Source organism: Petromyzon marinus, chromosome 2, assembly GCF_048934315.1.
Source record: "Petromyzon marinus isolate PM22_M1 ecotype Great Lakes invasive population chromosome 2, UKy_Petmar_22M1.pri1.0, whole genome shotgun sequence".
NCBI classification, from domain to species: domain Eukaryota; kingdom Metazoa; phylum Chordata; class Hyperoartia; order Petromyzontiformes; family Petromyzontidae; genus Petromyzon; species Petromyzon marinus.
In genome coordinates this window covers 6,566,309-6,582,595 of record NC_133668.1, presented here as the reverse complement: position 1 = coordinate 6,582,595, position 16,287 = coordinate 6,566,309, and the positions used below count along the sequence as shown (strand labels likewise).

Genomic DNA, 16,287 nt, shown 5'->3' with positions numbered 1-16,287 from the left:
TCTGGCTTATACTTAATGACGGTACATTTAACTAACATGCATGCAGTCTAGGTTTTCCACTTTTTCCACAGACCAAGTATATACATTTCTCACCTTAGGTCTATCAGAACTGCAGTCTACAGTACTGAAACAAAGTTCAATATAGCAATACCAGTACCAAGGTTCGGTACAAATTAATTCATGCCACCAGAATACCGATGCCAATTATCGGACTGTCCAGGTCAAATCTGGACAGATGGTAACCCAAATACAGTCCAACGCTGATTAAGACATTCTGCCTTGAAGAGATACCTTAAAATGTTTCCAAAGAGCATAATTTCAAAGAAACGTGAGTTTCTGATGTTGTGTATTGCAATATAGACCTACGTACGGTGCAAAAGTTCAACATACAGTGTATGCAATCCATTACCGTAAGTGAAAAAGTCAGATTCGTGATCATCTAGAGATAACGACAGAAACACCATGCAGTAACACAACGGAACTGGGTTCATTTTAAATAATAGGCGGATTCACCATTCAGTAAAACAGGGTGTTTTGTAAAATAAATCGTATCCACACCAGTTCCACAGACTAGATTGCATGACCTTACGGACCACCAGTAATCGACTGACCACAGGTTGGGAACCACTGTTAGAGACAATGTCCTTTTTAGTAAAGCATTTACCGTGGTCAATTCTTGGTGATATTGTAGTCCCTGCCCATTATGCGTAAACAGTAAATCCATTCAATTATTTTATTATTAATTGCTTCTTAAGTTCCCAATACGTACATATAATCATGTTTGTAAAAATCATGATTATGCAAATTAAATGCAAATACCATGCAATCATGTTTAGGATAATGGAGGAAACAAAACTACAATGCAAATCAGCACAAAAGCCAGTTGATACTAAAATGCAGTTAATGAATTGCATTTTATTGTCTGAGGGGAGTGAACGATTACATGCATATTCGCCATTGCTTTTAATATTAGCATATTTACTATTAAAACTACAAATTCCAAAAATGTAAATCAGCCAGTATTTTCATTAACACTATACTACACCTCTTAGGTCTATCAAAGCAAATGTGTTAATGTGAATATTTTCTTGAGCTGCCTTATGGATCAATTGTTGTAGTGCCTTAAATGGCTCATGGGAGGAGTATAATACCCATGTGGTAATTGCTCATTCTTTTAAATAAGCAGAGCTGTCATCACAATCGTACAAATGATTATTGGTGCAATATACATAAAACAGCCAGGATATATATGAATACATGTTCTAAGCAGTTTAACACGTAGGCTTTCGCGACTAAGCAATAGCAAATGTCAAACTCATACAAGTTCCAGTGTCACCCTTTTCCAAAATAGATCAATATGAAAATGGTTAAAGTAACCGCTTGTGTGTGTGTAGTTTGTTATCCTTCGCCCGCAACTCCAATTAGCACGGTTGGCTACGCATGGTGCGAAAGAAGTTCTACATACAGTATATACACAAAATCAGTATTAGTTGATATGATGAGATTTCATTGTTTAATTAAGCTTTAAGTCAAGATTTAACCGCCTCTCCGGGGAGGGTTTACACACAACTATTAGTTTCGATGTGGCTTTACCGAAGGACCCATAGAATGTCTAATTAACGATTTACCACTAATATTTGTTCTGATTTCAAAAATTAGAAGTTGTAAAATTTCATCTTAGAATCATCATTTGTATTTTTTATAGTTCAACATCATTACAAAGATACAGATGTGAAGTTTTTTAATATTCACACAACAGAAAATATTTTGTAAGGGAATAAAGGAGTACCGTAATAGGTTTAATACATTTTTATGCAAGTTCAATTTACCATTTCAAACATAACAAAGCTACCTTTGTATAAACTACTTATTTAGAGAATGCAATTTTTATTGTATTTTTCATAATTGCATGAGCACAATTCAGTATTATCAGTTTCTGGGGCAACGTAAACATGGAGTGGTTCAACATGTTCATTATCCCAACACGCATCATAAGGTTGCACTCATTACACGTAAAGTGCTTGCCACAAATTAACCACAATACAGTGAGGGAAAAAAGTATTTGATCCCCTGCTGATTTTGTACGTTTGCCCACTGACAAAGAAATGATCAGTCTATAATTTTGATGGTAGGTTTATTTGAACAGTGAGAGACAGAATAACAACAACAAAATCCAGAAAAACGCATGTAAAAAATGTTATAAATTGATTTGCATTTTAATGAGGGAAATACGTATTTGACCCCCTCTCAATCAAAAAGATTTCTGGCTCCCAGGTGTCTTTTATACAGGTAACGAGCTGAGATTAGGATCACACTCTTAAAGGGAGTGCTCCTAATCTCAGCTTGTTACCTGTATAAAAGACACCTTTCTACAGAAGCAATCAATCAATCAGATTCAAAACTCTCCACCATGGCCAAGACCAAAGAGCTCTCCAAGGATGTCAGGGACAAGATTGTAGACCTACACAAGGCTGAATGGGCTACAAGACCATTGTCAAGCAGCTTGGTGAGAAGGTGACAACAGTTGGTGCGATTATTTGCAAATGGAAGAAACACAAAAGAACTGTAAATCTCCCTCGGCCTGGGGCTGCATGCAAGATCTCACCTCGTGGAGTTGCAATGATCATGAGAACGGTGAGGAATCAACCCAGAACTACACGGGAGGATCTTGTCAATGATCTCAAGGCAGCTGGGACCATAGTCACCAAGAAAACAATTGGTAACACACTACGCCGTGAAGGACTTAAATCCTGCAGTGCCCGCAAGGTCCCCCTGCTCAAGAAAGCACATATACATGCCTGTCTGAAGTTTGCCAATGAACATCTGAATGATTCAGGGGACAACTGGGTGGAAGTGTTGTGGTCAGATGAGACCAAAATGGAGCTCTTTGGCATCAACTCAACTCGCTGTGTTTGGAGGAGGAATGCTGCCTATGACCCCAAGAACGCCATCCCCACAGTCAAACATGGAGGTGGAAACATTATGCTTTGGGGGTGTTTCTCTGCTAAGGGGACAGGACAACTTCACCGCATCAAAGGGACGATGGATGGGGCCATGTACCGTCAAATCTTGGGTGAGAACCTTCTTCCCTCAGCCAGGGCATTGAAAATGGGTCGTGGATGGGTATTCCAGCATGACAATGACCCAAAACACACGGCCAAGGCAACAAAGGAGTGGCTCAAGAAGAAGCACATTAAGGTCCTGGAGTGGCCTAGCCAGTCTCCAGACCTTCATCCCATAGAAAATCTGTGGAGGGAGCTAAAGGTTCGAGTTGCCAAACGTCAGCCTCGAAACCTTAATGACTTGGAGAAGATCTGCAAAGAGGAGTGGGACAAAATCCCTCCTGAAATGTGTGCAAACCTGGTGGCCAACTACAAGAAACGTCTGACCTCTGCGATTGCCAACAAGGGTTTTGCCACCAAGTACTAAGTCATGTTTTGCAGAGGGGTCAAATACTTATTTCCCTCATTAAAATGCAAATCAATTTATAACATTTTTGACATGCGTTTTTCTGGATTTTTTTGTTGTTATCCTGTCTCTCACTGTTCAAATAAACCTACCATTAAATTATATACTGATAATTTCTTTGTCAGTGGGCAAACATACAAAATCAGCCGGGGATGAAATACTTTTTTCCCTCACTGTACCTTGCTGATCTCATAAAGGAGCATAAACTATCACGCGAACTCCAGTCATCCTCGTAGTGGCCGTTGGTTAGCCATTGAACAAAGACCGTCACTGCATCGTGCGCTTTCAGATGTGCTTCTGCAGCTGTCTGGAACGCTCTTCCTTCTGATATTAGGAAGCCCTGGAGCTATGCACTTTTAAATCTAGATTGAAAAATAATTTGTTTAGAACTTGTTTTTGTGTTTAGCTTGTTGTCCATCCCCCGCACCTCCGATAAGCAAGGTTGGTTATGTACGGTGCGAAATAAGTTTAACATACATGCATATTAAGTATAACGTTTAATTGGCACAGAAGGTGCGTTCTGTTCAATATGAAAACCTGGCCAATGCATACGTGGCAACATAGTTGATGAGATAACCAACAGAGAACATTTGCAGAATAATACACTATGTATGTGTTATCCAGCAAAACACATAACCATGATATCTGCATCGCTATGTTAGATCAGTCAGAAAGTTTCAAATGTAATTTAAGTAGTATTAGGATATTTAGTTTTGGTTTGGCTGGAGAACAGCTAAAATCATGACAATTTTAAATGTAAGTCATCTATCCAAAAGCTTCTCAATTAAATTGATAACGAATGTGAAAATGCTTAATTTATGGAATATTAAAAGTATTGTATGTACTGGAATACACAGACAATACTTTGGTCATAATTTAGTTATGTGTAATTATTAAAAATTCTGTCTCGGATTGTTTTCGTTACAATGGCATAATTAGGTACTTGTACATCACTTAATGACCACTACTGTGACATGTAATATTTGGAACATTAACATGCCATGAATAAGCCATATATTCATAAGCGGGGCCTCGCTCTGCCGCTTTGCGGTTAATGGCAGCTGTTTTTAGGCAGCACTCTTTTGGCTGTTGATGTAAGCCAGCACGTGGTCTAGGGCAGCCCCCGCCACATCCTCTTTGAAGATGTCTCCGAGTGCGCCCAATTCCACGCTGGCATTCACTTCTGTGACGAAGAACGATCCATTGTCTCCGCACTGCAAGACGACTCCACAGATGTCCACTTGCAGGATCTTGGCCACTTTCAGAGCCAACTCCTTGCCTTCAGCGCTCAGCTCCCAATCCTTTGATTTGTCATCTTGGCAAGGATACACACACACACAAGCTCATATAAATATACAGGTATATGTACACACAATGGGCATGTATATGCATATGTAGTGACATCGCGGGATGTCACTGTGTGGTGCCGGCCCTAGACAGGCACGGCGTGCGATGTATTCACATCGCGGATACCACTATGGTGTGGGTGCAGTACCGGCCCTAGAGGGGCTCGGTGAGCGCTGATCGATAGCGCTGGATGGCACCACGCTCGGCGGTCAGTGTCGGCTCCTACAGGTTAGGGTGTGGGAGTCCCGGCCATGGAGATGGGGTTAGTATAGACCGTGGCACTCTGGTTGACCGCAGAGGACACGTGACCGGTTAAGTCTACACAGGGGCCCCAAGTGGGGGCTAGGGGTGGTCACGTGTCAGGGTCGAGATTCTGTTCGAGGTTTCTGGAAGGTGGTCGTGGCCAAGGGCGGAGCCAGCCACGCCACAGAGGATATAAGCCGGGTACCCCAGAGGGACCGGCGTTGTTGTTCATCCTGAAGAAACCTTCGTCTACGTTCTACGTCCTGCAAAGTCTCCAACACGTGGACTGGACCCGAGCTGTGGTCCGGTCCATTGTAGCTAGTTACGTTGTATTAGTGTAGTTAGCCTGGTGGTCACCACCATAGGTTGTTATTCTGTTAAGGGGCAGTTACCCTGTGTGTTGGTGTTAATAAATGTGTTGCCTCCAAAGAGTACGTTTGCAACTCAGTTGAACTTACTACACATGCATATATACACATGCATATATACACATGCACATATACATGCATACACACATGCATATACACACAAATCTAATTTTGGTTTTACCTAAATGTAAGTTTACATCTTATGCTACAGGAATTAGTTGCTTATTATGTAGGCATTAGTAACCGAATTGCTGTCCAGAAATAAAAATCTTAATTTCACAAAACTTCTCGTGTGCGGAACAGCATGAGTAGAAGACATCACAGTACGCATGCCTTTGTTTTAAGATAACAGCATTTTCACCTGACCTTCATGGAAGGTACTCTGCCTGTGAAAGTTGTTTTAGTCATCACTGTTGGCCTGACCTGAGTACTTTAAATCTGGAGCGGGAGATAGATGTCTTTAGTAAGTGTGCAGTCTTCAGTGACAAAGGGAAACCACTTGAGAACCCGTTCTCACTGAAGACACCACTCATTATTGATCAACTGCCATGGTGTTCAAACTCAGGGGTTCAGAGGTGCTGACTTAAGTACGACTTCCTGAACGTGGAAATGGATAGCAGCAGCAATGGAAATTTGGTTAAATTTAGAATAGGGCTATGGCTATATTGTTCACTCATTGATCACTTAAAAGGTGAATGTGTTGAAAATGTAACATGTATTTTGCATAGTCACCAATGTTAGCATACACGAGCGATTTGTCATCCAGTGTTACGTCTCTCTCCTAGTAAAGCATGTTAATTAAAAACGGTTTATATTCTTTGAGTCTTTTGGTAAAGCCACGTAGATAGAAAAAAATCACGACGTTTCGATCGCAACACAAGCAATTGTCATCAGGTGAAAAATATAGCGAGAGAGCTGCTGAAGCAGGATGTTATATAGGTTTGAGATGGGTGTAGCCCAAGGGTAGGTAGGCGTGGCTTAAGATGGGTGTAGCCCAAGGGTAAGGGGGCGGGGCTAGAGATGGAATTTGCGTGTAAATGTAAGATCAGAGGGCTATGCCCATCTCAAACCTATATAACACCCTGCCTCAGCAGCAGCTCTCCCACTATATTTTTTCACCTGATGACGATTGCTTGTGTTGCAATCGAAACGTCGTGAACTTTACTGGTAGGAACGAAGTTGTAAACTGAGTGTACCAGCCTGCAATAGATTAATGTGTCCGTCCGTCCGTCCCCTTTCAATACTTTAACGAAGTGAAATCTCGTGCTGTTGGGTGTAAAATCAGCAATAGACAGCGCAGAGACTTGTCCTACCAGCCCACCCTGCAGGGACCTGTTATTTATTATTATTTTTCTATCTACGTGGCTTTACCGAAAGACCCAAAGAATATGAATTCCTGCAGTCACGAAAGTTTGAAGTCAAAATTTAAAACAGTTTATATTTGAATGAGCCTGCTAGTGCAGCGCTGGAGTCCGTGCCTTGCAATAGCAAGGTTGTGATTTTAATTCCACCTTGGGGGTTGACTCAGCCCCTCTTCCCTCTGAAGTAAATAAAGTGAGTACCACTTTGTGGTGGACATCGACAGTGGTTGTCCATTGAAAAAAACCTCATCCAGACCATAGAAATTAGGAATTTTCAGCACTGGCTTAGGACTGTAAACGGGAGTTGAGAATCTCCCCTTGCTCGGTAGAGTGGGAAACCACTTAGACGTTGTTCCTTGTATGCATACAATTACCGCATTCTCTGGATTATAATGCCCCCTAGAAAGTAAGGCACATCTCAAACTTTGGACGTCAATTTGAGAAAGAAAAAGTGTATCTTTTAATAGGGAGAATAAGGTCCTATGGATAGCCATCTTTCATAAGGATGATAAATACATGGCTTTAAAATGGTTTAGAGCCGTCTTCTGGATAATTATTCTGAACAGCTGGTGGTTTCTTCTGCCCTCTGGATGATCATATACTGTTCTAGAGAACCATCTATTAGAAAGATGATGCTAAACAACTGCATTAAAACACGTCCTCCGGGAGAAACGTATTCTCTGGATTATAAGACGCTCCTCCTTTTACTTTAAATTACATGGAGAGAGAAAAAAACCAGCGCGTCTTATAATCAGGAAAAATACATTCAGGGTTTACCCTCGCCCGGGGTTCCTTCTGCTTCCAGGCCTTTGCAGCATCTGAGTTGGGCCCCAGCCACCTTGCTGCCCACCACCAACACCAGCGCCTCCATGTTGCCGCCCCCTTTCACGTAGCGCTGGAACATGTAGGGTTGCTCACGCCGCAGCAAGTACGTGCGACTGTGCAGGAATTTCTTTTCCCGGGCAAAGAATACCTCCTGCCCTGCGAGTACCATTTACAAACACGCCATCACACCATCACAACACAGGCCACGCATCAACAACAACAAAAAACCCGTTTGCCCCTTTTGGCAATGATAAATAGAAAAAAATGACAGTAAAGAATGCCAACGGTCACAGGTGGCGTATAATCAATTAAATATGAGTTAGACTGCCTTAAAATCTTCATATTTAGCTTTTAAGCACCCTTTATCAGAAATTCTTCAACACCGTAATCTTCCACTGTTAGCTAATGTGTCTCCAAAATAGCCACTGTCACATTTAGAGTATCCTAAATCTCCAGTTGGAGAGGCTTATTTAGAAGGATGAATTATAAAATCAAACTTATCTTGGGAGTGTCTCCTAACCCTAACAAGCCTCTGCGTTCAGCTTGCAGCAGTCAGGTCGAAAAGGCTCCCCCTCTCTGCCTCTCTCAGTCATTGTTTTTCCAAGGCGAGTCTTTGTGCACAGGGGACGATTCGAGAGATTTCGTTCCTAAGCCTCGGTTTAAATGACTGCTGTTTTCTGAAACGCCGCCTAAATACAGCACTAAATACGCTACGAGAGGCCCTTTAAAAATGCTATCAACTTTTGTTTGAGGATGCAAGACAGTTAAAACCAGGCTATGTGGGCTTATAGCATTTACACATCAGGTAGGGTTGCTAGGTTTGTTGCCAAGCTTATACAATACGCAGCACCACGGGGGGGGGGGGGGGGCATGGGGGTTGAAAAGCCCCCAAACGTGGCAGAATGGTGGTGCAAACAATAGACTTGCCCCCCAACCCCACCGAATAAAAATCACTGTGAACTGGGAAGTAGGAGCCAATTGACGAAATTTTAACAATGAAAGTATTTGCTATTTACATCTAGTTTATACCAGGAATATATCAAATGTGCACCATAGATGGCGAACATAACAAACGGCATCGCTCTCAGCATGGGTGTGAAGCCGTGACCTTTGCACATGATATATGGGGCCACCTCGTGTCGTGTGCAACGAGCCACAGCATCTCCACGCGAATGCTGCGTTGTCTCTCCGTAAGATCTGCATCCTTAACCTCAGCCAATCTCCTTGCCACTCATGCCTCCTACGCCCCCCGCCGTTGTGAGGTTATTTAGCCCTCAACTTGTAAAATGGTGGCAATGCCCATGGTTAAGTATTGACTGGTGAATGATAACACTCTCAATCTAACACGGAGGCTTTCGCAACCGATATTGATTCATAATTAAAAAAAATTGGGCTTAGATCGCAAAATCTTCTGATGAAGCTGGTTGTAATTAATTACCAGCGAAACGTCAGGGTAATCAAATTGTAAATCTTGTTGTGGCTTTACTCTCCAACAGTTAGTAGTAACTAACTGGCACGTTTTGTTTACGTGACAAACCTTACTAATTGGCTGTGTCGGGTGGTGGTGGGTTAACGAGACATTTATATTTACCCGATCTAACCAAAACAACCTTCATTATGAATAAAACTCTCATTTACTTCAATCTCTATGTCTACAATCGATTATGGGATTTTCACTTGAGTTCGTGCAGTCTAGCCATGTGAAGTGAATCTGTGGCAATGCCTTTTTTATGCTTACCCTTGCTTTCTCGCAGGAGGATAGGGTATTCCAGTTTTTCTCCCTCCTGAGCCATGGCCCGGAAGCTCTGTTGGGGGTCTCCACCCAGCTCTAATGACACAGATCACAAGAGTCACACCTATGGCTCAAAATATCACAGCCCCTTTGCTGGACCATTAATGAAATAATATTTTAAAACCAATCATCCACCCGTCATGCTAGACCTTCAACTCAATACTGTAGGAGCATTTTTTAAGCTTTGAAAAAATATGATGCCATATGCAGGTGTACAAAAAAATCTGAAAGGCTTGTAACAATGCATTCTTATATTGTTATTGCACATTTATACTTATTGCGGAATATTCGGATTTTTAAATATATATAATCGGTGTAGTTAGAGAATTGTATTTTTCAAACACTGGTTGTGTTTAAAACCAAAACCATCAGAGACGTGTTTTTAACTCAGGTTTTTCCACCAGATTACCTTTGTATGATAATTATGCTGGCAGGGCTCATGGTTAAAGGAGAGATGGGCATGTAACAAGTGAAATTAATGGATACCAGCAGAGCTTCATTTCAACCGGGTATCTCTGGGTATGTCTGGGTCAGTAACGTAGAAAATGTCGATGCTTGGCACACCGCATTCACCATACCTCTCGCTATAACTGTGACTACTAATCACATGCCTAATCCAGTTTACCAGCGATCCAGAATACATTCATAACTTGTAGCTTGACGGATAGATTATATTCAGGCAGATGAATGGAGTTATAGATATGGATCTATTTATATTGATATGTAGATAGCCCTACAAATGAATGAATGTATGTATAGGTGAATGGACAGGTGTACGACAGGACAAGAAACTAAATCATTAAATAGATGACGGATGTACCAATTAGACTGTGGCTTCTATAAACTCCTACGAGGTCTGTGCCTGATAAGCCACGTGGCACTGCCGCCGCATACCGCATAGGAAGGTGTCGAGCAGTGGCAGCTCGTGCCCGGACAGCTCCTGGTACGTGCGGAATGTGTTGCGGCAGGAAGCGAGGGCCTGGCTGCGGTTGAAGAGGCGGCTGCCCATCCTCTCCAAGTGGCACAGCAGGGTGTGAAGCTTCTCCGTGTCCCCACCTGCCCGGCCTGCATCTGCCTGTACGAGCACAGCTGTAGGGTACTCGCTCACCTTCTCTTTCGTCACGTACATGCCTGTTTGAGACAGCGTCAGACAAAGACCCCCAACCCCCCCCCCCCCCACCGTATAGCGTTAACAGACAGTTGGGGCAAGTGCTGTTATCGAGAAGCACCTATGAAAGCCGGGACGACACACGAGGGGGTGGGTGGCCAACACCACGCACGGCCGCCTTTGTCTCCCGAGTGGCGATGTTTACTACACACTGCACCAGGTACTCATTTGAGGCAGAGTCGACAGCAACCCCACACACACACCCAGAATAACTTATTCACAGGGTATGCCACCACAATTGTGGACTGCAATGGTTAGGCTGTTCAAATTCCACTTACTATTAACAATGCCATAGAGCTTTACCAAACAGTTTGCATGCTTAAATATTGATGCCACGGTCCTGTGTTGTCAATGTTATGGTAAATGTTCCGACTTATTGGCATCGCTGATGAACATAAACTAATAATACATCTCTTTGTCAGTCCACTGACGTAAAAGGGCCTCCTCCTCATGTTCCCACAGGGCGGCGTGGTGAATTAAGGTCAAATAAATAAATCGTTTGGTAACGTACGGTAAAATTAGTTGGGAAAAAAGACACCTAATTTTTCTGAATGTTGATTACCCCTTTGTTAATTGCTATAAGCATACATTTGAGCTCAATTATCTGTTATATTCCATAATTACAATTAAATCTCATTAACGTAGTCATATGCATAGCTTTGTCTTATTTCCTCATAACTTGATAGTCGAGCAAAAATATGAAAACAATCTTTTGCAAGTCTTCTTATGATATATTTAAAAAAAACTCATTCAGTTAACTGAATAAATTTTACACCAAGCTTTAATGGTAATGTGATGCTCTTGAATAAAAAAGCTCAAGGTGCAGCCCTGCAATTACTTGCTCATGGCACTGTTGGCAGTAATGCCTCTACCAGGGAGAAGTCTAAAGAGACACTCTAGAACAGCGGTTCCCAACCAAGGAAATGCACAATTTCAAATCACTATTAGCGAGCGGTGCTCCGCTAAATGTTTGGAGCTTGAAAAGGGATCCGTACACTTGAAAAGGTTGGGAACCGATGCTTTCGAGCGCGGTTGTACTGCTATTTTATCCTGGTTATATGTCTAAGGTGGTTGTTACCCACACTTCACGCCACCAAATGCACTTCATTGTACTTCCACCGCACCTCGGATTAGCAGGTATGGCTACGTACAGTGCGAAAGAAGTTAAAAATACATGCATACAATTGTGGTGTAACCATTTATACTGCATTTATTTTGCCCATTGTTTGAAATGCCATGCTGGGAAAGCAAATCGGTACCCTCTGGATTGCAAGTCTCGTGTGCTAACGTTTACTTCATGACAGCATACAATCTTGAATAAACTATTTGTTATGTTTTAATTTATTTTTCCCTTCTACGTGACTTTACCGAAAGAACCAAGAATAAGGATATACTATATTCTTAGCTCTTTCGGTAAAGTCACGTTGAAGGGAAATAATAAAATAATAAAATATATATAAAACAATAAAAATTCTCACGACGTTATGGTCGTGACTTTTCCGAAAGAGCTAAGAATATGAATTACTGCAGTCACAAAAGCTTTAAATCAAAATGTAAGAATATATTACTTATTATGTTTTATTTTTATTATTTCCCTTCTACGTGACTTTACCGAAAGAACCAAGAATAAGAATATACTATTTATTATGTTTTATTTTTTATAATTTTATTATTTCCCTTCCGAAAGAACCAAGAATAAGAATATACTATACAGTCATTGATATTTGTGTGGATATTGTAATATGCACAAAGATTGAAAAACATCATTATTTCTTCGAAAAATAAGGTAGAATGTTTATGCAGAAATTCGACATGGTCTTTTTTCATAAAACGTTTGATTACAATATTAATAAAACAAAGAACATGTCCTGGCAATACGCGGGTGATGTCCGTGTAACATAGCTAAAACTGACAAAAATATGGAAAAAAATGGAAATGTAATATTTAAAATCTGACCTACAAAATAAATATAACTACGCAACATTATAATGACTATACCATTGCATTGTGTGCCCCCAATTCCTCCGAATTGTGTTCTCGTACGAGTCGACTTGAGGCATGCTCAAGTGATTTGTAGCAGCTATATTTTTACATGCAGCAGCCTGATATTTGTTAACTGCCTGCATTGCAACTTAAAAATAAGGTTTTGTCTCATTGTAATTAATGTTATCTTAATAAACTGATATCATTGGACCTTGTGTTATAACTCCTCACCTCGAGTTATAAATACTGTGACACGTGCATTGTCTTTGTACTGTCCGCCTTTTGGCGTTCTCTGGTCTGACACTGGTGAGACGAGGCCCTAGAGAAGGCTGTCTCTCGTGTAGGCCAATCGGTTTCAAAGCCAATGCATATATAATTATCAGAGCGTGTTTGTTTGCATGTTCACAACAAGTACGTGTGGTTAATACAGACTTGATTCCTTGTCAAAGGTAGCAATTTGGTGTTTGAACATCTTAACACCTGTTTTATTACCAGAAAGAGTAAAATCTATTATTTTTTTCATATTTTGGTACTGGTAAAAAGGTCCAATTTTGTTGCGGCTCACCCCGAACTATAAGTGCATTGTCTCCATACTGTTTGCCTTTTGAATATCTCTGGTGTGACACTGGTGAGACTTGGCTCTAAAGAAGGCTGTCTTTGGTGTCGGATAAAACCTATTCTTTTTTTCATACTTAAAAAAATCATATTTTCTCTCATTGTAGTGAATGTTAGCTTAACAAGCTGATATGTGCCTGAGCTCTCCGAGACAAATAACTCGGCTGCCAGCTGGATGTGTTAAGGTTTGTGTAACCTTTATGCATTTGTCTTATGTTATTTTTACACATTTTTTTATTTAATCCTTTCGAGAAAGATGAACTGTAGAACAGATTTTTCTTGGGGGGGGGTGGGGGGGGGGAGGAAACGATCATACAGTGATTATGGCTGCAGGGTCACAACATGCCATTATTACATCGCACCTTTAAAACACTTTACACGCGGGGCACATCTAAAGCCAGTCAATTTATCTGCAATAGTCTACATCAATGAAGGTTGCTGCCTGCCTTTTGCAAAGGGTTTAATCGTCTTAAAATGTGGCAGTTATGTCTTGTAACCCCGCAGATCACACCAACAGTCTGATGTAGTCCCTAATGGCATTCAATACGGATGAATAGTTTGTATCTGCCTTAAGGACCATTCACGCATTTGAAAACATGTTGAAATAGAGTAATTGATTGCAATTGAATGTCAGTTGAAATACTGACAATCATTCCTTCAGTGATATGTTGATGATCTGTCTATTGTTGGATGAAGGCCTAAAGTATATATATACACTGGGGGAGAGCGGTGACACAGTAGTTAGCACACTTTATTCTGAACCCAGTGACCTGAAATCGATTCCCAGCCATGACTAACATCAATGTCAAGTGATATCTCAACAGATGCTTTGCTACCACCTTCATCAACCCATACTGACCTGCGTGGTGAAGTATGGTCAAACAACCCCATTACTTATTATATGGGAATGTCTTCTCCAACTTGGGTATTGACTCAGGGCTGTACATTATTAATGGTAATCCAGAATCATTTTAGCTGCAAAATGTATATATCAAGATATAGGAAAACACTTGGTCAAATACTAAAATATTATCTGCCATAAAATAAGTATGTACTGTATTACAATGTTAATATAATTATTGCAATTGAATTAGCTATTTTACTGTTCAATCAGTCACCATGGTTTATTGTATATATTTAACATGTTTCAACATAGCATTCTCTGCAGCACAGTTAAAAATAAATATGTTATTGAAGCCTTAAACAGTCATGTATCACTTTATAAATATTTGGTTTCCATTGTTACATACAATATCAAATTAAATAAATATATGTAGAGTATATCCGGATATTTCTCGCTGCCTTAGTATTATTTTATTTATTTTTATTTATTACTTTTATTAATTTATTATTTTATTCTCATTCTACGTGACTTTACCGAAAGAACCAAAGAAGATGAATCCTTGCAGTCACGACAGCTTTAAATCGAAATTTAACCACTAGTTATTTTGTGGACAAATGCAAAAGGCACGGCCTGGTTTACAATGGTACCACCACCATTATTAATGAAGAAACGCCCTGGATCTTTGCACATGACGAAAACCCCCAAGATGTATTCAAACTCCAGGCAAAATGGAAACAAGATGAACGTGCAGCACAATCACATGACATGACCCCCTTAATGGTACAATAAACTGGCACATATCATGGGAAGAAGAATATCTCACAATACCAGAAGAGGGAGAAACGGCATGATAATTTCTTGAGTGATGTATTACTTAAACTAAACCATTTTTTATATTTTATTTTACCAGGTAAGGCCCACTGAACGATATAGCTCTTTTTCAGAAGCGACATGACCTCAAATGATAGCTCAACGAAGTGGCTTATCATGTGGAAATTTATTGCAGCCAAATACTAATGCATATTTCTAAATCTGGAGGGGAAAAGCCGGAGAACCATGAGAAAAAAACTACGTGACCACGGGGAGAACATGCAAACTCCAAATATATAGGCGTCAGGGTTGGGATCGAACCCACGACCACCTGTATACCAAGAGAGAGAGAGAGTTAACATCTCAACACCATGGCACCCACAACTGATATAAACCGGGACCTTTAATGTCCTCCAACAATTGCAGATTCCCCAGGACAGCTACCTCAAAAAGATGATCCTGGGAAAACCAGGCCATACGGTGACCCTACATAAAAAGCAGTGCATTGACTTACCCAGGACCCCTCCCTCCAATGACATGACTATGTCCTCAATGTAGACGACACGCAGGCCTACGCTCTGTGCCGTAGAGCGCTCCGTTGCCAGGTTTTCCAGCTTCTTGGGGATGTCGTCCCCATTCTTTGCCTCCTCCGCAGGCTTGGTCGTCTTCTTCGGACGGTTGAGAAGCAACCAGAGAGTCTTCTCGGCCATGGTGCTGACCGGGTCTCGGGATCCTTTGCCGATGCAATGCGGCCGATGCACTGCGTGTATGTGAATGGGTGGGTGCCTCTGATCTGCACAACATGCGGTCGCGTCAGGCTTTGTGATGGGGAGGGACGTCAGCTCTCAGCGAATTAATTGTGCTCTGGAAATGTACTGTGAAACGAACTGTTCAACCGCAAAACCAGTCGGCTGAGTCCCACTGGGTGTGGTTGTGTTTGCAAATTATATTACCTTGGAGTCTTCAAATAATGTGGGGTGTCACCATTTTTGGTAAAAAAAAGTTTGATGCTGCAGAAATGCAAACCTTGAAACAGGCTTATTAACACAGTGGGTCTCAACAATATCAAATATACATTTTAGACTGATAAACATTAAGTGTCATTTAATTGCTCTAATTTCTGTGGTGAAATACAAATTCTGAAGATAATTTAATGACATCTCATTATTATTTAGTCAGGCTCTGACTATACCTCATCTTGTTATTTTAGGTAAAATGTGTTTTGCATACTTTGTACGTGCATATTCTATATGTTTATTGCAAATTTGATTAAGTGTGATTTAGGGCTGTTTGCTGAGTTAATTAGCAGTGACAATGGTAAAATATAGTTCACAAAGACTGATTTTTTTTTTAAACATGACTCACTTAGTTGCATATTTTCCATATTATATTTTTTTTTATTTTTTTTGGATATTGACATTCACCACTGCATTAAAACACAGATACCAGTACTAATATGCAGG

At 40.8% G+C, this 16,287-nt stretch overlaps 1 protein-coding gene across 1 annotated transcript; it reads right to left on the bottom strand.

Moving 5' to 3' along the window:
• Positions 1-895: 895 nt before the first annotated feature.
• Positions 896-15,822, bottom strand: LOC116948844 (beta-citrylglutamate synthase B-like). The gene is made up of 5 exons (XM_032966011.2): positions 15,339-15,822; positions 10,299-10,535; positions 9,351-9,440; positions 7,565-7,768; positions 896-4,783 (listed from the first exon to the last, which is right to left on the bottom strand). The coding sequence occupies exons 1-5, from the start codon at positions 15,532-15,534 to the stop codon at positions 4,536-4,538; spliced, it is 975 nt and encodes a 324-aa protein (XP_032821902.2). The 5' UTR covers positions 15,535-15,822; the 3' UTR covers positions 896-4,535.
• Between the last annotated feature and the right edge of the window lie 465 nt (positions 15,823-16,287).